Genomic DNA, 22,622 nt, shown 5'->3' on the forward strand with positions numbered 1-22,622 from the left:
GTATGGCTCATGGAGTATGTCCCCTCTCCAGGGTACATTCAGGATTTCTCTTCCTCACTGCCTGATATCCTTTCACACAGGGTGTAAATTGTACCCCTTTTGGCCTTTATGCTGTTCTATTACGGATTTTGCATTACTTACATACTCCTAAGGCCTGTTCTCTTCTTTTTTTTTTTTTTTTTTTTGAGCCGGAGTCTTGCTCTGTCACCCAGGCTGGAGTGCAGTGGCCAGATCTCAGCTCACTGCAAGCTCCGCCTCCCGGGTTCACGCCATTCTCCTGCCTCAGCCTCCCGAGTAACTGGGACTACAGGCGCCCGCCACCTCGCCCGGCTAGTTTTTTGTATTTTTTAGTAGAGACGGGGTTTCACCGTGTTAGCCAGGATGGTCTCGATCTCCTGACCTCGTGATCCGCCCGTCTCGGCCTCCCAAAGTGCTGGGATTACAGGCTTGAGCCACCGCGCCCGGCCTAGGCCTGTTCTCTTCTATTTGGTTCTAGTTAACCACTATAAATTTTCAGGATCTGTCTTGTTTTGCACGATATACTACCATTTCCAATTTCTAGTCATTTGTCAACGCCCTAAAGTTTCATTCAGAAACTTCTCTTGTGCTAACAGAACGTCCACTTGAAATCTTTTATATGACACACTCCTATAGTACTAGTGAATGAAACCAAGAAAGCAAAATAATCAAATCCTACCGACAGTCAAGTCTTTTGCTATTATTGCACCTAAGCTATTCCTGAAAAAATAATTTAATGAGATCATCTTATAAGGAACATTTATTTGGTAAACTATCTCACAGAAATAGACTCTAAAATCAAACAATGTCTTAAACAATAGAGAGTATAATCCCAATCTCTCCCCATGAAAAGCCTACTTCATAACTGAAGCACCCATGAACTGCATTACTAGAAGAAAGGAGGGAAAAAGACATTTACTAAACTTCCACAGGAAGACTGTATAAATCTGGAAGTAGTTAAGTACACATCGGCCTGTATCCAAGAATACTACTCAGTCTCAAAAATTAACTGAAAATCTAAACTTAATATGGGTACTTCTTTGTTCTTGGTAAGGCTCAGAAAATTACCATCTATTTAAGTACGCATAGTACTAGTTACATGTCAACTGATATAATAAAAAAGGTGAAGTGGACAATCAGTATTTCAAACCCAATACAGGGAAATCACTAGACGTAAACATAAAATCTATTTTTGAGCTCCAGTTTAAAACAAACATTCAGGACTGGAATCTTCAGAATTTTCTAGTATCTTGAATATCCCCATCTTCTCTTTAATTGGTCCTGAAGCATTCATTTGATCTAAGGGAAAAATATTAAAACAGGTACATTTTAGAAGTATAAGAAGAAGAAATCGTAAAAGAAACATCCAACATAATGTTATATCAGAAGTGAGTCATCTATCCAAAATTATAAAACTCACAGTAATATAGGGTACTCTCTTCCTTAATCACCAAGATTTAATAGCAGTGAAAGCAAAAAGGTACCCTTATTCTTAATACAACAACTAGAATCAGCCTCTTGGGAGCATACAATCTAAAGCATCAGTTTGCTAGTCAAAATCTCTTTTGCTGAATTTAAGGTAAGATAAAAAAGTTAAAGAGCAATAAACAACATCAATTTGAATCATGCTTTCAGAAATGTTTTAAAAAGAGGCCCATTTATGGTTCATCTAAAAGCTGAAAACACAGTATGAAAAGCTTACCTTGAGAAACATTTTGAATCAATGACAATATGAAGTCTCCTAAATTTTTATCAACATGACAGCTGTGAAATGAAATCTCTGATTTTAATTTGTATTACTGATTTCTAATCATCCTTGTATGTTCATTAGACATTTCTTTCTCTCTTGGTAACAGCCTGCTCTTATATTATCCATTTTTATTATCAACTTGTATTTACTTGCATATCCTAAACACTTCTTGTTATATGTTGCAAATATTATTTGTGGTTTCTCTCTTATCTCTTTATGGTGGCATCTGTTTTATAGTAGTCCTTCCTATTAATGTAATTAAAATCTATGAAACCTATCATATAATTTGTGATTTCTGTATTATAAAGAATTATTTTCTAATTCTAAAATCATAAATATATTTTCCTATCTTTTTGGTTAAATTCTACCTTTAATATTTAGGTTTTGAACACATGGATTGCTCAATCTGAAGTCTGTAAGTGTATTGTGAGGTGAGGAGAATCTAAGTTAATTTTCCCCTATTAATTACTATTTCCCCAGATCATCTATTGATTAATTGGAATTTCCTATCAGTGGTATGAAATTCCATTTGACATTTACTAGCTTTTCACGAAAGTTGCCCTTCTAGATTCACCATATTGTACTTCTAGCCAATGTATCACACCATGTGCTAATTCTACCATCTGATTATTATGACTATTTAATTTTTAATAAGACTTTATACCCGGTATAGAATACCTTGTTTTTCAAAACTGTCTTGGTTCTGGCCCTTTACTACTCTTTCATATAAATTTTAACAGTCTGTCTTACAAAAAGTCATTCTGGGATTTTTTTTTTTTTTTTTTTAAGAGACAGAGTCTCGCTCTGTCACCCAGGCTGGAGTGCAGTGGCACAAGCTCCGTTCACTGCAACCTCCACCTCCCAGGTTCTAGCAATTCTCCTGCCTCAGCCTTCCGAGTAGCTGGGATTACAGGCACATGCCTCCATGCCCAGCTAATTTTTTCTATTTTAGTAGAGACAGGGCTTCACCGTGTTGCCCAGGCTGGTCTCGAACTCCTGAGCTCAGGCGATCCACCTGCCTCAGCCTCCCAAAGTGCTAGGATTATAGGCGTGAGCCACCGCACCCGGTCGTCATTCTAGGATTTTAATTAGAAGAAAAATTCAAGAATATAAGTTAGTTTTGGGGAACACTGACTTATACTTTGTAGTAACCATTCATATCCACAAATACAGCTAAATCTGTATGTTTACTCAGTCTTTCTATTAATGTCTTTCAATGTTGCATAATTCTGTCCTTACATAAACGTGTCAAAAACTGTTAAACTTTAATTGTAGGCATGGTAGTTTTGTAGCTGTTGTAAAAACCCTCATTACTAAACAATTACTGCTGTTACACATATTATTAATAAGCAATCTTCTTAAATTCTGTTTTAAAAAATTCTGGATTCCCTTGGACTTCCAATGAAGATAATCAAACCAAAAAACTTGCAAATAAAAGCGCGATAATGTCAGCACTTTAGGAGGCCGAGGGAGACAGATCACTTGAGCCCAGGAGTGTGAGACCATCTTGAGCAACATGGCAAACCCGTCTCTACAAAATACACAAAACAGAATTAGCAGGGTGTAGTAATCACACCTGCAGTACCATTAACTCCGAAGGCTGAGGTGTAGGGATTAACTGCCCCCAGCAGGTTAAAGTTGCAGTAAGCCATGATCACACCACTGAACTCCAGCCTCCGTGGCAGAACGAGACCTTGTCTCAAACCAAAAAAATTATGAAGATGATTATGATGTTATGGCAAGTTGGGTTTTGGTATCTAATTAGGTGATCATCTAGTTCTCCATTATTTAATTAATATGGATTGTATTAATATTATCAGATGTTAAACAGCCCTTACATACCTCATATAATGTTGTTTTTTAATATATTTAAGATTTGACCATACTGTTGTATTTCTCATATTTCTCCCTAAACCATTTCAAAGTTAAAATTCAAATAAACATGCAAATAATCCAGAATATCTAAAACAATCTTGAAAAAGAACAAAACCAGAGAAAGTACACTTCCCATAAAGCTACCTTAATTAAATCAGTGCAATACTGGCATAGGAATACCACAGAGATCAATGGAACAGAATTGAGAATACAGAAGTAAAACCTTGTATTTATGATCAAATGATTTTCATCAAGGATGACAAGGCAATCCAACAAAAAAAGGAACAACTTCTAACAAATGGATATTGACATGCAAAAAGATGAAAATTCACTGAAAATAGATCACAGACCTAAATGTAAGAGCAAAAACTATAAAACTGTTAAAAGAAAATATCAACACCTTGAATTAAGAAAAGAGTAATTAGACACGACACAAAAATTATGAGTGACAGAAAAAATTCGTTAAAACTGGAATTCATCAAAATATAAAAATTTTGCTCTTCAGAAGATACCAAAGCAAGAAAGTGAAGAGAAAGGCCACAGAGAATAAGAAAATGTTTTGTTTTCAAAATAATCCATGGTCATCACTGTAGGTGTCAGATCATAAGGTGGTATTCTAAAAACTGATGAAAAAAAGAAGCAATATATCCTGCCTCTCTTCTATCTCAGGAAAACTGTAAGGGAAAGTTCTTAAATAACCCAGCTAATAAAAGAATAACAGAACAAGAAAATCATCACTTTGTAATGATTTAGTTAATAATGGTTCTAATCAACCATTTTTAAAGGATACTAAAAATCATGTTAGGCTAGGCGCAGTGGCTCACGCCTGTAATCCCAGTGCTTTGGGAGGTTGAGGTGGGCAGATCACCTGAGGTCAGGAGTTCAAGACCAGCCTGGTCAACATGGCGAAACCCTGTCTCTACTAAAAATACAAAAATTAGCCAGGCGTGCTGGTAGGCGACTGTAATACTAGCTACTGGGGAGGCTGAGGCAGGAGAATTGCTAGAACCCAGGAGGCTGAGGTTGCAGTGAGCTGAGATTGTGTCAGTGCACTCCAGCCTGGGCGACAGAGTGAGACTCCGTCTCCAAAAATAAACTAAACTAAACTAAACTAAACTAAACCATCATATTAAATAAAGGATGAAGGCTGACAAGACATTTTGTAATATTATCTTGATTAATCTTAGCTCACTGGAAATAAGAAACCCAGACATGATGTGCCTCCTGGTATGATGAAAAATACGAAAACAAAGCACTGGTATTCTTAACTAAGACAGGAACTTGAATATATTTATAAAAGTGTTATTTACCAGTTTACAGAAAATATCTGAATTACGGAAAAAGTTAAAGACAATGACATTTATGGGCAAAATGTCATTATGTCTGAGATTTGATTTTAATACTCTGAGAAGAAAAATGACAATAAAACAAGATTAGATATGTGTGGCTGAATGAATTATAAAAGGGGTTCATTATATTATGCTAATTATGTATATGTTTCAAAGCTTCCATTAAGAAAAAGCATGATACTTACCAATAAGATCACTTCGATCTAACAACAACTCTAGATCTTTATCACTAATGACCTTCTCTCTTGATCCTTTTATTTCCCTATAGAAAACAAAATATTCAAGTATATGTGAATAATTCAAAGCTACAAATTAAATCTTTCTAAAATTAAAAACTCACCTTTCATAATCTCTAGATTTTAATAATTCCATTAATTCCTTAGGATCTAAGAAATTCTTAGACAGATTTAATCCAGACTGACCACCTTTGAAATGATCTAAAAAAAATGAGAAATTAAAAATATTAAAATTCCTTTTAAAACTACAACACAACATATTACAAACCAATCACAATGGCTTGCATTAAGAAGGATGGCAAAAAACAAGTGTTGATAAAGAATAAAAGCAAATAAAACTCTCAGGCTTTGCTGGTAGGAGTGGAAAATGGTACGTCCACTTTGGAAAAGGTTGGTAGTTTCCAGTAGTTAAACACGCACCCTCCCTAAGATGAAGGACCAAAAAATGCATATGTCCACAAAGACTTGTACAGGACCAGCTTATTCATAATAACCAGAATCTAGAAATAATTTAAATGTCAACCAACAAGGGAATGGAAAAAACTAACTATTCACCAATTTAAAAAAAAATTCTACTAAAAACAACACAGATGACTCTGAAAAAATATATTCAATGAAACAGCTAAACAAAGAAAAGACTCAACAATGTGAAAAAAATCAGAATACTGGTTGCTTCCTAGTGATGTTAAGCGGAGCATAGGAATTACAGGAAAGGGTGAACAAAGAAAATTTCTTGGATGATGAAAATGCTACCCTGATCTGGATGATAGTTACGTATGAGTACATACATCTGGTCTAACTTCATTAACCTGTACATTTAATATCTGTGCATTTTGCTTTATATATGTAATAACTCAACTGAAAAATGTCAGCATTAAAAAAATCCCTTCAAAATTTTCTACTAATTTTATCTACTAATTAATTTTATCTACTAAAAAACTGACAATAAGGCTGAGCACAGTGGCTCACATCTATAACCCCAACACTTGGAGAGGCTGAGGCAGGATGATCACTTGAGTCCAGGTGTTCAAGAACAATCTGGGTAAAAAAGTTAAACGGTGTCTTAAACAGACCTCGTGATCCACCCACCTCGGCATCCCAAAGTGCTGGGATTATAGGTGTGAGACACAGCACCCAGCCCAGGCTGTAACATTTCATAAAGAAAATAAAAACAATTACAAAAATCCACAACACATAATGTACAATTTAAACAATAAAGCACTACGTAAGTGTTATTTACTTTTATGGATGATCAGCTTTTCCAGTTTCCTTTTAGCAGCTGCTCTTTCCACAATTTTCTGATCAACAGTATTTGCTGTAACCAGGCGATAAACAACAACTGGCTTTGTCTGACCAATTCTATGGCATCTATCCTGGGCCTGAAGATCCGACTGGGGGTTCTTAAAGTTAAAAAGAAAAATAACATTTAACGGTATTAGCTTAAAATTAACGTAAACTCATGTGGATAAACTCAACATGAATAATGTAGTCACGAACTTTTAAATAGTGGTGTCTTAATTTAAACTTCCAGAGTGGCTTCATAGATAAAATTATCATTCCACGGATCCTTGGCAATATTAACAAAAAAGTTTAAATACCCCAAAGAAAACATTTCAGGCTGGGCACAATGACTCACTTCTGTAATCTCAGCATTTTGGGAGGCCAAGGCAGGAGAATCATGTGAGGATAAAAGCTCAAGACCAGCCTGGCCAAAACAGTGAGGCATGGTCTCACTAATTTTTACATTTTTTGTGGGCATGGTAGCACATACTCATAAACCCAGCTACTCAAGAGGATGATGTGGGAGGATCACTTGAACCCAAAAGGTCAAGGCTACTGAGCCGTGATGGTGTCACTGCACTGAAGCCTGGGTGATAAAAGTGAGATCCTGTCTCTAAAAACAAAAGTAAAAAAAAAAAATTCAATTTTTACATGCAGAAAACTTTATGAAGAAATAACTCTTAGCTGAAAATGGGTATCTTTTCAAAATAGATAAGTAAATTTGTAACATGTACAATTAAAAATTAAAAATTCAGAATGGCTGGGCGCGGTGGCTCATGCTGGTAATGCTGGTAATCCCAGCACTTTGGGAGGCTGAGGAGGGTGGATCACCTGACGTCAGTTCGGGACCAGCCTGGCCAACACGGTGAAACCCCATCTCTAATACAAAAATTAGCTGGGCATGGTGGCGGGAACCTGTTATCCCAACTACTTGGGAGGCTGAGGCAGGAGAATCACTTGAACCCAGGAGGCGCAGGCAGTGAGCCGAGTCTGCGCCATTGCACTCCAGCCTGGACAAGAAGAACGAAATTCCATCTCAAAAAACTTTTAAAATTCAGAATGCAGGCTGGGTGTGATGGCTCAAGCCTATAATGCCAGCACTTTGGGAGGCCGAGGTGGGCGGATCACCTGAGATGAGGACTCGAGACAAGTCTGGCCAACATGGCGAAACTCTGTCTCTACTAAAAACACAAAAAGTAGCCAGGCATGGGGGTGTACACCTGTAGTCCCAGCTACTTGGGAGGCTGAGGAAAGAGAATCACTTGAACCCGGGAGGTGAAGGTCGCAGTGAGCCAAGATCATGCCACTGTACTCCAGCCTGGGCGACAGAGTGAGACTCCATTTCAAAAAAAAAAAAAATCTAAATGGAAATATAATCAGCATATTCCTTTCGGTACATCCAACTTACCCAATCACTATCATAAATGATAACTGTATCTGCTGCAGTCAGATTAATGCCCAGGCCACCAGCTCGTGTACTCACTAAGAAGATAAATACCTCTGGATCCATGTTGAAGCTGTGCATCTAAAAGCAAAAAGGATGTAAATACAACAGATTAAAAGAAATCTACCAACAAGACTGAAGGAGAAAAATGTTTTGTTACAACTATTAAAGAGTTAAAGGAGGCCAAACAAATCATTCAGATCTATAAAACAATTATGTTAACAAAATCTGTGCTGTTACCTTTTATCATCCAAGCACCTATATTAAAGAGACCTTAATTTTGTTAAAAACCATGTATCACAACAATGTTTAAATAAGAGAAGCTAGTATCAAAAAATGATGAAAAAATTGTAGTTGTTGTCTTTACACATGGGGTGACTGGGAGGGTGAACTGACTAGAAGGGGGCACAGGAAACTTTCTGGGCTCATGGTAACATCTATATCTTAATAGGGATTAGGTATAAATTTACATACGCCATTTGTCAGAAAGATTCAGCAAATGTATACATTATTTGCTTCAGTATATGTAAATTTTACCCCAAAAGATAAAATATGCTGAAGTCATTACGGAAAAGGATAGTATCATCTATAATTTATTTTAAAATGCACCAAAAAAAACAGGATTAAATGTTGAATGGATACAGCAACGCTGCTATTACAGGAAACGTGTTTTTAAAAAGGTATAGTCAAATGTTAGCAGCAGATTGTAGGCGGATTTACAGTTGCTTTTTTTCTTTTCAACTTTGCCATACAGTTGATATTTTCACAAGAGAAAGTTAAGAACAGGGCAAAAAGACAAAAAATTTCCTACTATCCCAATATTCTTACAGTGATGGTTAAGATTGTGCCAGAAGATATATATACTTGAATCAAAAATTAAGACTTCTTAGTACTAAATCAAAATGTTTGTTTTTGATAAAACCACAGGGTTTCTGGTCATTTGTATCTTTTTATCAATTTGTGGGTCTATTTAGAATATTACTTCAGAAATCAAGATAGGAATTATAAAAGAATCGTTTGGGATGTATGACATAAGTAGTCTTACGTTTTTTTCTCTCTCTGAGTAAGACATGGACCCATCAAGCCTGCTGAAGTTGAAATCTCTGAGATGGCAGTAATCCATCAAAATGTCCAACATGCTTGTCATTTGTGAAAAAAGCAGCACCTGAAATAAAACATCTTAATATTTATAACAATTAATAAAAAAATAATTGAACAATTCAAAATTCCAATCAAAAGTATCACCTTGTGACCTCTTTTTTTTAGTTCTGGTAGCATTCGATCCAAAATTAAGAATTTCCCAGAATTTGTTACCAATTCTTCATCGATCTTAAAAATGGGCAAAGAGAGAAAAAATTGAGAGAAAAATGTCATTTGCTTTGTTAAAACAAAAGCCATTTGGAAAGTTCAATTTTCAATGCCAAGTCACTTAAAAAACTTAAAAACTGACCTGTTATTCAATCTTTGTAAATCAGAAGATAGTTATTACTCAAAGACGTACTCTAGAACGTAAAACCAGCAACTTCACAAAAACAAAATAAAATACAAATATAACTTTGATCTAACCTCAACACTCCTCCCTCCAAGACGTTGTGAAAGAGAACAATTATGTCAAACTTAATGGGTACATACTCAGGCTTATTCTTTATAATTGAATTATTTCCAACTAAATGTATAGGTAAGCTACTGCTAGAATTCTTACCAGAAATTAGAGAAAATACAGGAGCTGATAAGTAATCCAAATACTGTGGATAAAGACTCTTTCACCTTCTGGTGAAATGACTTCATGAGAGAGCTACTTCCATCTGAGTGGGAAAGTTTTGTCTTCTTTCTTACTCTAATAAAGATGTAAAGCAGTGCACCTCTCAAATGGGGACAATTTTGCCCTCCACCTATCTCCAGGGTATATTTGGTGGTGGCAGCAAACTTTTTAGTTGTCATAACTGAGGAAAGTGAATATTATTGGCATCTAACGGGTAGAAGACAGGGATGCTGCTAAATGTCCTAAGTGCACAGAACATTACCTCCTAAGAAAGAATTATCTGGCCCAAAATGTCAATATTGCCAGAAGTGGAAAAGTCTATTGTGAACTACTTCAAAACAAGGGTTATTGAGGGTTACTAAGAATTTATTTCTATTAATATTATGCTATCTTTCTATCAACTACCGAAGAAAGCAACTTCATTTATTTAATGTGAAAACCTCCAAATAAAAATTAGTTTTATTCTATGGCTATCTGTTGATCTTTAGGTAATGAGCAACCAGGCTGATTTTGATACGCCACATATTAATAATAAATGAAACAGTGAAAAGATGACCACTCTCTCTAAAATATAGCAAGTAAATATGCAGAGTACAAATCAATTACTAAATTTAGAATTATTAGCTGTTCACATAAAACATGTAAATAAAAATATTAGTTGCATAGAGGCCAGGCATGGTGGTTCTTGCCTGTAATCCTAGCACCCTGGGAGGCTGAGGCAGGATTGCCTGAGAAATCAGGAGTTTGAGACCAGACTGAGAAACACAGCAAGACCCTGTCTCTATAAAAAATAAAAAAATAAAAAAAACTAGTTGCTCATAGAAAGTGACCATTTCTCTGAAAAGGTTCTCTGAAATTTCGGAGAGAAGATTGTCTTAGCTTACTGAAGGATTACAATCTTAATGACAAATAGCACCATACTTATTTTTAATAATTATAATCAAAACAAAGTAACATTTTCCACCAATATAAAAGTAATATAAATCAAAACAGTGAATTACAATTAAATAGTATTCACCTTAAACTCTTGTGTAACAGGGTCTATAGGATACTCAATCAAATATGGATGATTGCAACATTTACGAAGTAGCATCATTATATTCTGCAGCTTCAGATTAACTTCAGATTCTACAGGGATATTCACTTCCACAACAGTTCTACCAAAACAAATAATGCATACACATGAGAAACACAAAAAATGGTCCCAGTTTAAAGAATACTTAAATTCATTTTCAAATTCAAACCTTTCTCGGTCCACCTCTGGCTGTATCTGACTGATCAATTTTTCCAATTCATTAGGGAAATCATCTATTTTGCTGTAATTTATTGATTTTCTAGTTCGTCGTTTTGGTCGACCAGTAGGGCTTAACTCAACTGTTTCTTTCTAAAAGGGAACGAATTAAAGGAAAGCCAGTTTATAAAGCTATATCCTTAGGTTCTAAATGTAAACAAAATAAGGCATACTTTATGTACACAATGACAATCTATAGACAAATACAAATGTTGTAGGAAATTAGTTTAATTTTAACATGGACGATAATATCTGAAAGTAAGAGGAAGGGCCTTCGTATCTCAATAGGGAAAAATGAAGGGCGAATAAAACTACTTTGAACTTACACAAAAGGATTCAATACCTTAAAGATGAAATACGGCTCCAGAAATTTGCACTACAGAGGATATTTCTTCAGACTGGTTAACACTGCATGAAATTGCTCATTAACAGACAAATAATGTAAATTTGTAAATAGCTAGACCTTTCCTTTAATTATAATTAATTATTAAAAAGAGAGAAGAGGCCGGGCTCACGCCTGTAATCCCAGCACTTTGGGAGGCCAACGCGGGTGAATCACCTGGGTCAGGAGATCGAGACCATCCTGGCTAACATGGTGAAATCCCATCTCTACTAAAAAAACAGAAAAACATAGCCAGCCATGGTGGCGGGTGCCTGTAGTCCCAGCTACTTGGGAGGCTGAGGCAAGAGAATGGCGTGAACCCGGGAGGCGGAGCTTGCAGTGAGCCAAGATCATGCCACTATACTCCAGCCTGGGCAACAGAGCAAGACTCTGTCTCAAAGAAAAAAAAAAAAAAAAAAAAAAAGAGGGAGAAGAGAGTTTGGTGGTTCTATTGTTTAAAAATGCATGACAATAAATATTTTGAAAAGAAAATCTATAGGTCCATAGTGGACAATAAAAAATCTGGACAGTTAAATAAAACTTAAGGGTCTCCTTGAGTTAAATGATAATAACATTCTACCTCTGTCTCCTATAATATGGTGGGTGATAATAATCATCAAAGTGATTATTAATCCTTTTGGTTCTCAATAACCTTCAGCAAGGAAACTGTACAGGTTGAACATCCCTAACGGGAAAACAGAAATGCTCCAGTAAGCATTTCCTTTGAGTGTCGTATCAGCACTCACAAAGTTTCAAATTTTGGAGCAAATATACAGATTTTGGATGCTGTATATTTGGAGATTAGTCTAGTTGCCAAGTCCTTAGTACAGGGATTCTCAAATAACTGTGTGCTTGTTAAAAATGAATTTCCAAGTTCATCCCCAGAAAGCGTTTAGAGCTAATCTGCACGGAAATCTAAATTTTTATTTTATTTTACTTATTTTTTTTGAGACGGATTTTCGCTCTCCTTGCCCAGGCTGGAGTACAATGGCGCAATCTCGGCTCACCGCAACCTCCACCTCCAACCTCCACCTCCCGGGTTCAAGCGATTGTCCTTCCTCTGCCTTCCTGAGTAGCTGGGATTACAGGTATGTGCCACCATGCCCAGCTAATTTTGTGTTTTTAGTAGAGACAGGGTTTCTCCATGTTGGTCAGGCTGGTCTCAAACTCCCGACCTCAGGTGATCTGCCCGCATCGGCCTCCCAAAGTGCTGGGATTACAGGCATGAGGAGCCACTGTGCCAGGCCTAAATTTTTAATAAGTATTCCAGATGACTGCAAAGTAATTAATACAAGGATTATCACTTACATTTTAGCAGCACTGCAGATACTAGGAAACAACTTTTGCCACTTGGCCTTATGCCTTATACCCCAGATACAAATTCACCCACGTCCTGAAAATAAACAAGGGGCCATTAAAACTGGAATTTAGGCCAGGCGCAATTGCTAACACCAGTAACCCCAGCACTCTGGGAGGCCAAGGTGGGCGGACTGCTTAAGCCCAGGAGTCTGAGACCAACCTGGGAAACATGGCAAAAAGCCAGTTTCTACAAAAAAAATTAGCCAGGTAGGTAAAGGCTGCAGTGAGCAGCGATTGTGCCACTGCACTCCAGCCTGGGTGACAAAGCAACATCTTGTCTCAAAAAAAAAGGGAAAAAAGAGAAATTTTATGTCAAGTTTCCTTTACAATACATTTCAAAACCACTATACCTCACTGGATCCAAACATGTTTGCAATTGTACGGTTCACAATGGCTGTATAAAAGATCTCCTGCTTCTTTGAAAGTGGAGCATAAACAACTACTTCTCGTTTAGGAGGAACTTCAAGAGCAACATCAGACTTCAGTCTTCTCAATAAGAAAGGTGTTAAAATCTAAAATTAAAACATGAACAGAAAAATATGAGTATTAAACATTCTTATTTTTTCAAGGAATACTGTCCCCATATACTCCTTTACCTTATCTTTTGACTTCCTATATAAGTAATATCAAATCTCAAAAGGTGAAAATATCTTCTTGAGATTTTCCCAGACCAGACCAAATGGTAAACTCACAGTATTTGTCAGCAGCATTTCAGAATTTACTTTTCTCTTAAAAACTGTTAAGAATCTATCTCAAATAATTTTAAAAGTAAAAATATAAAGGTAGCATTTGGCCGGGCGCGGTGGCTCAAGCCTGTAATCCCAGCACTTTGGGAGGCCGAGACGGGCGGATCACGAGGTCAGGAGATCGAGACCATCCTGGCTAACCCAGTGAAACCCCGTCTCTACTAAAAAATACAAAAAAAATAGCCGGGCGAGGTGGCGGGCGCCTGTAGTCCCAGCTATAGGGAGGCTGAGGCAGGAGAATGGCGTAAACCTGGGAGGCGGAGCTTGCAGTGAGCTGAGATCCGGCCACTGCACTCCAGCCTGGGCGACAGTGCGAGACTCCCTCTCAAAAAAAATAAAATAAAATAAAATAAAGGTAGCATTTGTATTTCTTAGGGTTAAAGTTTCAGTTATAGCCCACAACTTTTAAAATTAGATTTTATCAGCACCATACAAAAGGGGAAACAATAAAAATGAATAAAAATTTAAAAAAATTTTTTTAAATAATGAGTACAAAAAATAGAAATAATCAGACCTAGTATTTCGTAGCACAAAAGGGTGACTACAGTCAACAGTAATTTAACTGTTACATTTTAAAATATAAAGAAGAGTATAACTGGAGGCCAGGTGCAGTGACTTACGCTTGTAATCCCAGCACTTTGGAAGGCTGAGGCAGGAGAATCACCTGGGTCAGGAGTTTGAGATCAGCCTGGTGAACATGGTAAAACCCCATCTCCACTAAAAATACAAAAATTAGCTGGACTTGCTGGTGGGTGCCTATAATCCCAGCTACTCAAGACGCTGAGGCAGGAGAATTGTTTGAACCCGGGAGGCAGAGGTTGCAGTGAGCCAGAGAATGTGCCACTGCACTCCAGCCTGGGTGACAGAGCAAGACTCTGTCTCCACAAAAAAAAAAAAAAAAAAAAAGATATATAGCTGGATCATGTGTAACTGGATCACTAATCCAGGATAATTAAAATTAAAATTAAAAAAGGATAATAAATGCTTGAGGGGATGGATACCCCATTCTCCATGATATGATTATCATGCATTACATTTCTGTATCAATATCAAAACATATAGCTCATAAATATATACACCTACCATGTACCCAAAAATCTAAAAGCTTTAAAAAAAACTTAAATTTTTTAATAGAATGAGGTTTTAGACTCAGTAAAAAGCCAGCTGACCTAGTGATGCAGACATACAAGTTTCTCCTGTAAGTTCTAAAGTTTCAGGTTTAAAATTATTCTTTCATTAGCTGAGGTGGTTACAAATGATTATCACATTTATAAAAAGAACACAGAAGCAACAATTATGCCATTATTAAAATATTTGGGTCATTAAAAGAGAACAGGCCGGGCGCGGTGGCTCACGCCTGTAATCCCAGCACTTTGGGAGGCCGAGGCGTGGTGTGCCTATAATTTTGGCAGCTACTCAAGACGCTGAGGCAGGAGAATTGTTGAACCCTGGAGGCAGAGGTTGCAGTGAGCCAGAGAATGTGCCACTGCATCCCAGCCTGGGTGACAGAGCAAGACTTGGCCCCCACAAAAAGATATATAGCTGGATCATGTGTAACTGGATCACTAATCCAGGATAATTAAAATTAAAATTAAAAAGGATAATAAATGCTTGAGGGGATGGATAATTCCCATTCTCCATGATATGATTATCATGCATTACATTTCTGTATCAATATCAAAACATATAGCTCATAAATATATATACACCTACTCATAAAATCTAAAATCTAAAAGCTTTAAAAACTTAAATTTTTAATAGAATGATGGTTTGACTCAGTAAAAGCCAGTTGACCTTAGTGATGCAGACATACAAGTTTCTCCTGTAAGTTCTAAAGTTTCAGGGTTTAAAATTATTCTTTTCATTAGCTGAGGTGGTTACAAAATGATTATCACATTTATAAAAAGAACACAGAAGCAACAATTATGCCATTATTAAAAATATTTGGGTCATTAAAAGAGAACAGGCCGCATGCTGGTGGTGGCTCACGCCTGTAATCCCAGCACTTTGGGAGGCCGGTGGGCGGCTGGATCACAAGGTCAGAGATCGAGACCACGCAGAAACCCCGCCTCTCTACTAAAAATAATAAAAATTACCGGGAAGGGTTGTGGGCTTCTGTAGTCCCAGCTACTGAGGCTGAGGCAGGAGGAATGGCGCGGAACTGAGTATGGAGCTTGCAGAACCTGAACAAGGCCACACACTGCACTTCCAGCCTGGCGCAATGAGCGACCCTGTCTCAAAAAGAGAACAAACACTTGTTTGAAATCATTGTATACTCTAGGTCAGCCGCAGTAGCTCACACCTGTAATCCCAGCAGTTTAGGAGGCAGAGGTGGGCAGATCACCTGAGGTCAGAAGTTTGAGACTAGCCTGGCCAACATGGTGAAATCCGGTCTCTACTAAGAAAAATACAAAAACTTTAGTCAGGTGTGGTGGGGGATTACAGAATCCCAGCTACTCCGAGGCTGAGGCAGGAGAATGGCTTGAACTTGGGAGATGGAGGTTGCAGTGAACCAAGATAGTGGCACTGCACTCTAGCCTGGGCGACAGAGACTTCAACTCAAAAAAAGTAATAATAATAAAAAATAAAAAATTGTATACTCTTTATACTCCTACCTTTAAATTCTAACAATGGTTTACATATAGTAATCATATATAATAAAGCTCATTTTCAGGACTCTGGATTTAAATACCCAACAGGTATAGGGCTAATCATAGACTATTACCAGAGATAGTAAACACATCACCAGTGTTGGTAACTACAGATACCAATCCAAAAACAAATATGTCCACAGGCAAATCAGGAAAAATATGTAAATGTTTTATAAATATGCCCACAAACATGTCCGGCCAGGCGCAGTGGCTCAAGCCTGTAATCTCAGCACTTTGGGAGACCTAGGCGGACGGATCACGAGGTCAGGAGATGGAGACCATCCTGGCTAACACGGTGAAACCCCGTCTCCTACTAAAAAATAGAAAAAATTAACCAGGCGTAGTGGCGGGCGCCTGTAGTCCCAGCTACTTGGGAGGCTGAGGCAGGAGAACGGCGTGAACTCGGGAGGCGGAGCTTGCAGTGAGCTGAGATCACACCACTATACTCCAGCATGGGCAACGAAGCGAGACTCCGTCTCAGAAAAATAAAAAAAATAAAACATGTCCATGTCTTTAAGAAAAACATGAAATAACAAGATATTTTTCTACCACATCCACTGACAAATATTATAGTTTGATGTTAACTGAAATGGCAAATATGTAGAAGGGGCACACCATACCACTGAAACACATGTATAAAAAAAGTATTTATATATGTTTTTCCTAGTACACAAGCTTTCTAAGCAGACAGAAACAAGTAAGAGTTATACAAGACCCATCGACCAAAAATTAGCTGGACCTGGTGGCATGCACCTTTGGTTCCAGCAACTCAGGAGGGTGAGGCAGGAGGATCACTTGAACCCAGGAGTACGAGTCGGAGGCTGCAGATACCAACCTAATGACCAACGATGGCACCACTACTCTCCTGCCTGGATGTCAGAGTCTCCCAAAAACAAACAAAAAAAAAATCTGTTGGCCGGGTGCGGTGGCTCACACCTGTAATCCCAGAACTTTGGGAGGCTGAGGCGGGCAGATCACTTGAGGTCAGGAGTTTGAGACCAGCCTGGCCAACATGATGAAACCTCGTCTCCAGTAAAAATACAAAAAAATTAGCCAGGTGTGGTGGCACACGCCTGTAATCCCAGCTACTCAGGAGGGTGAGGCAGGAAAAATAGCTTGAACCTGGGAGGCAGAGGTTGCAGTGAGCCAACATCGCGCCACTGCACTCCAGGCCTGGGCACAGAGTGAAACTCTGTCTCCAAAAAAAAAAAAAAAAATCTATTAGTTATACTTTGGAGATAAGAAAGTAAGTGCAGAAGGAAAACAGAAAGTTTTGCTTTTTACTTTTTATTTTCTAAATTTTCATAATATTTAAAAATATCTTACTGTGTACACACAATTTTAAAATAAAAAATTTTAAATACATAATTTGTAAAAGTTATACTGCTTTTGGCCTTCCATATGGGGCGGAAATAGAAAAGTAGCAAGCTTAGATAACTTTAAATGGAAAGTAAAAAAAAAATTTTTTTACTATGCAATGTTTATGCAAACTATTACCAGACTATTGACAGAGACAGTAAACACATTACCAGTGTTGGTATCTACAGACATCAATCCAAAAACAAATATGCCCACAGGCAAATCAGGAAAAATATGTAAATGTTTCATAAACATGTTAAAACACTTCCGGCCAGGCGCGGTGGCTCATGCCTGTAATCCCAGCACTTTGGGAGGCCGAGGCAGGCGGATCACGAGATTAGGAGATGGAGACCATTCTGGCTAACACGGTGAAACCCCGTCTCGATGCAAACATTGCATTAAAAAAAGGAAAGAATTCTTGCATATAGAAAATAGTTAAGAAAATATACTAGCGATTTAAAACTATCTCCAACTAATCTGAATTCATTTTGAACGAAAGCTTTTTCCTCCAGTAATGCATTAAAACATAATTAGGGCCGGGCGCGGTGGCTCAAGCCTGTAATCCCAGCACTTTGGGAGGCCGAGATGGAGTGGGATCGAGGTCAGGAGGTCGAGACCATCCTGGCTAACGGTGAAACCCGTCTCTACTAAGAAATACAAAAAAAAAAAAATAGCGGGCTGAGGTGCTTGGCGCCTGTAGTCCCAGCTACTCGGGAGGAATGAGGCCGAGATAAGTGAACCGGGGAGCTTGCAGTGAGCTGAGATCCGGCCACTGCACTCCAGCCTGGTGACAGCGAGACTCCGTCTCAAAAAAAAAAAATAAAATAAAATAAATAAAACAATTAGGACAAAGCATAAAATATAAACTCAAATTTAAGCACAGTATTGCACAGAATATTCTTATTGCTAGAACATTCAAAAACTGCCCCTATTTTTGATAAACTGTTGAATTTGGATAGATATAATAAAAGTCCATTATCATATCTTAATATTAATGGAAATTTGAAGTTATCTTCAATTCAATTCCAGTGAATTATCAACTACGACAAGCACTACAAATGTTCAATCAAAAGGCAGATTATCATTTCTCAGGAATATCTATCTACCTGTATACTCTGTGAGGTAATCTGTAAGTGACCAATTCTATAAATATTCATTGTCTTGACTCTCTAATTAAATTTCCTAAGAAGAGAAACTTAATCCTTTGCTACACTATATGGATTTAACTACTGATGAGGATGTGATGTCGAAACACATCTCTTCCTAAATAAGTCATTTACCCCAATAATTCATACTGGGACATTTAAAAACTTCTATAACTATTGGCACATTGAAATTTCGATCATTGGCTAGTCACAGTAGGAAAAAAAGAAAATTTTAAATATAAACACACACACTTGTGCACATGAACACACAAAAAGACACCATAAACAAAGTTTATCCCAAAAAGTGAGGAGGGGAAAGAAATTCTTCACAACATACAGACCATTAACTTATTTTAACATAGTTATTATAAACCATTAAGAAATAAATATTCCAACATATGTTGGAATATGGTCACAAGGAACTATCTATAAACATCTCAATTCAGCAATAATCATCCTTTTTAATCTCTGCAACACACTGTAAAGGACTTCTAACCTCAAAATTGGTATGAAGCTTGAGTAAATAAGTATTTTCATATGGACGTATGTCATATAAATCTTTTCTGGAGGGCAATTTGCCTTCAAAGAAGCCATCATCTGTAAATTCTAACACATACATTCTAGGAATTCTTTCCTAAGGAAATAGCCAGTAATGGGCAAAGGTGTAGTGTTAAGTAGAGAAACTACAACCTTGTTTATATTGTAGAAAATTTTGAAGAGGAAGATATAGGTATAATTAATTATAGTAGAACAGGAAAATGGGATAATAAGCAGTTATTAAAAACCACTGATTTAAATCTACATGTAGTAAAAGGAAAATAATCTTCTGGTAACTGTTTAAAAGACTATCTTAAGGAATAATTTTATTTTTACAATCTTTTTCTTCATAAAATATAGAGAAAACACACATGTTTACACAAAGACAGAAAAGAGTCTGGACTGTCATATAACACAACACAATCATTCCACATACACTGCTAGGAAGTACAATTTTAAGAGGAAGTGATATTTTTACTTTTCAGTTCTCTCCTGCTTCACATTTTTCTCATGAACATGTATAAACTTTAATATCAGAAAAATGATAAAGACTTCGAATAAAATTGCTACACCACAACTGAGAAGCTTTTCAGGCTCATGTGACTAGATTACCTTTGAAAGATAATGTTTCTGTAAATTAAAGATAGGTAGGATGGGGTAGGGATTACAGAAAGCAATAAAAATAGATGAGACAGCAGTCATGCAAGGATGTAAATTATAAAAGGATTATTGGCAAGCATTCCATAAAAACCATTCCATAAAAACCACAAATTTCTGTTTTGTGCTTGACAAAATTCTCCGTTACCATTGGAGTTAAATGAGCATACTATCTGAAAAGGACAAAACTTAGGTAAGCACTTGAGTTCTGTCATAAAACTCAAGAGAAGAAAAAACAAAGGAGGCATTTAAATGTAGGAGGACCTTCATTTTTCAAATCTCCACTACAAAGGATTAGACAGGTGATCTCCAGAGTTCCTTTTATACTCTATTGAGCCTATGGTTAAGCAGAATAAGAAAACATAGAAAACCTGGTGCAGCATATGCAATACATTCTGCTCTCTTTCTTTAGCAATAATATCTTCAGCAGTTTCAGAAAGACTAGTGATGTCAAACCAAGACTCAAAGCTGGAAGAGAAAAATGTTTAAGTTAACCACATAAATTCAGTTATGTCAACATGATACATGACTATTTACAGTAATAATCTGTGATACTGAAACATAGTATTGTTGCACCAAATCCTTAGGTGCCATTTTTAAAAATTATAATGGAAAAGAACACATTCAAACAACAAAGATAAATTGATTGGATTTCTGAACCATCAAGAACTGTGAGCCTAAAGGGAACACTTTTCTGATTTATAAATAGATTAACAACCGTACAGTAGTATAAAAACCAAATAAGATTAAGGTATATATTTATAATTTTACTTTACAGAAGTGAGAACTATCTCTGAAAACCAAAGTCATATGATTTTCTCCACCAGTCTTAAGTATGGCCCACTACAATATTTTAAAATTCAACATATACATAACTTGACAATATTATACATGCTTATTCCTTCCCACTGTTAAATATATATATATATCACAATGAGCAATTAAGTATGAGCATGCAGATTAATAATATATAATAGGTAACATTATATCCAACTGTGGAAAATGCTAGTAACATTTATGCAGTAGACTAGAAGTTCCCAAACTTGGATCACCAGAAGGATGTTCAAAAAACTCAGATTCTCAACTCCTATCTTGACACTGTAATTCAGTATGTCTGCATAGTACCTGGAATTCTTGTCTTTCAGTAATAGCGCCCAGAGTCACAATAAGGTAGCCTACCTTGAGACACCATTCGGTAACCAGATTTGAAATAAATTCCCAAAATTTAAAATATTTCCACATCCAATTAGCTTACTTCCTTCACTGATGCCAAAACAAGTATAAATTACCTTTTTTGTCCAGGTTGTATTTCCGTTGTAATCAGTTTTAGATTATGTTAACATTACCTCCTCCTCCATTCTGAAGTTACTAATTACTTTCTGAAAACTACTTTTATTTCTGATTTTATTATATAAGCTAAGATTCAAACATAGTTTCGAGAATTAAAACACTATGTTTACATTGGGAGACCTCAGTTTTAACTTTGGCTCTGGTGCTAACTAGTCTTACCTTGTAACAACTCTACACCTAGGTTTTCTTTTATATGAGATAGGGAATAATTTAACAACTCTATTGTCCCTGGTTGTTTCATGAGGATATAATGAGAAAAATCCATCTTAAAATGTTTTACAGAGGTAACACATAAAAGAACCTTATTATAAAAATATTATCTTAAAGTAGCATTCAGCAGTCTTCCTTTAACCAATGCAAGTAAGTTTTAAATAATCTTTTCTTAATCTGCTCTCACATAATTTGTGACAGGAGTAGAACATACAATATACACCAAAAAGAACTTGCCAAATATTTGGCATTTTAATTAAGTTACTGAAAAGAAAGTAATTTTAACTAACAGCACAGATTTTTGAGGTTAAATCATTAAATAACTGGCTTACCCACCTTTTCAAGTCATCAAATACATCTGGCAACAAAAAGTTTAGCAATGACCAAAGTTCTGATAAATTGTTTTGCAAGGGAGTACCAGTCAAAAGAAGTTTGTTATCAGCATTGAATCGTTTTAACTCCCTGATTAGACGGCACTTCATATTCTTAATCCTGTGTCCTTCATCTACTATTAAGTATTTCCAATAGCAATGCTAGAAAATGAATTGAGGAAAAAGATTTTTAAACAATGATCTCACAATTTTTCTAACAAGAATTCTAAAAATAAAACATCTATTATGAGGGATGGATGTTGAATTTTATCAAATGTAATTTCAGTAACTACTGAGATGATCATGTTTTCATTTGCTCCACTTACAAGGATTCCTAAAATTGATAGATATTTCAGTTCCTGGAAGAGTTATCTACTAAAATACGCAATAAAGCTTGAACTCCACCTATTCTGAATTTAAGATTTCCCTATTCAGACCTTAGTCAACGCAGTTGTAGCTTTCTTTTCTAATGTTTTCCCAAGTTTTGATATTAATGTTATGCTATACTACTAAAAATTGAGTTTTTATTAGTTCCATACGCACTGAAACATCAAATAGCACTAGAATTTTCCCTTCTTTATTTAAGCAGTTTATATTTTTACAGAAAGTCACCCATTCACTTTCACAAAGTTATCATGAAAATGTTTTAACTTTCTCATTTTAATATCTGTGATTTCTCACATATCTTTATCAGGAAAATTTATAATTAATCTAATTTATATTAACATACAGAAATATAAATAACAATCTAAAAAATATAGGTATCCTTAAAAAATGGGACTGACAAATTGAGGAAAGAGTATAGAGAATGTTTTGCATTTTGCTTTATATATCCCAAAAGAATCAAAA

General features: G+C 36.4%; 1 protein-coding gene across 2 annotated transcripts in view; it reads right to left on the reverse strand.

Annotated features, from left to right (window-relative positions):
• Nucleotides 1–760: 760 nt before the first annotated feature.
• Nucleotides 761–22,622, reverse strand: part of HELLS (helicase, lymphoid specific) — a 55,497-nt gene continuing 33,635 nt past the window's right edge. The window contains exons 11-23 of one of the 2 annotated variants that reach the window (XM_021943493.2): nt 21,739–21,935; nt 20,214–20,310; nt 19,145–19,282; nt 13,098–13,259; nt 10,960–11,099; nt 10,734–10,872; nt 9,199–9,282; nt 8,999–9,118; nt 7,918–8,034; nt 6,469–6,628; nt 5,333–5,429; nt 5,178–5,254; nt 761–1,317 (exon numbers count right to left, since the gene is read on the reverse strand). In XM_021943493.2, the coding sequence (XP_021799185.1) occupies nt 1,223–1,317; nt 5,178–5,254; nt 5,333–5,429; nt 6,469–6,628; nt 7,918–8,034; nt 8,999–9,118; nt 9,199–9,282; nt 10,734–10,872; nt 10,960–11,099; nt 13,098–13,259; nt 19,145–19,282; nt 20,214–20,310; nt 21,739–21,935 (1,623 nt within the window). In that variant the 3' untranslated portion in view covers nt 761–1,222. The remainder of the gene's footprint in view (nt 1,318–5,177; nt 5,255–5,332; nt 5,430–6,468; nt 6,629–7,917; nt 8,035–8,998; nt 9,119–9,198; nt 9,283–10,733; nt 10,873–10,959; nt 11,100–13,097; nt 13,260–19,144; nt 19,283–20,213; nt 20,311–21,738; nt 21,936–22,622) is intronic. The other variant, XM_021943494.2, reaches the window with a different exon arrangement.

This window comes from Papio anubis, chromosome 11 (assembly GCF_008728515.1).
Source record: "Papio anubis isolate 15944 chromosome 11, Panubis1.0, whole genome shotgun sequence".
Lineage (NCBI taxonomy): Eukaryota > Metazoa > Chordata > Mammalia > Primates > Cercopithecidae > Papio > Papio anubis.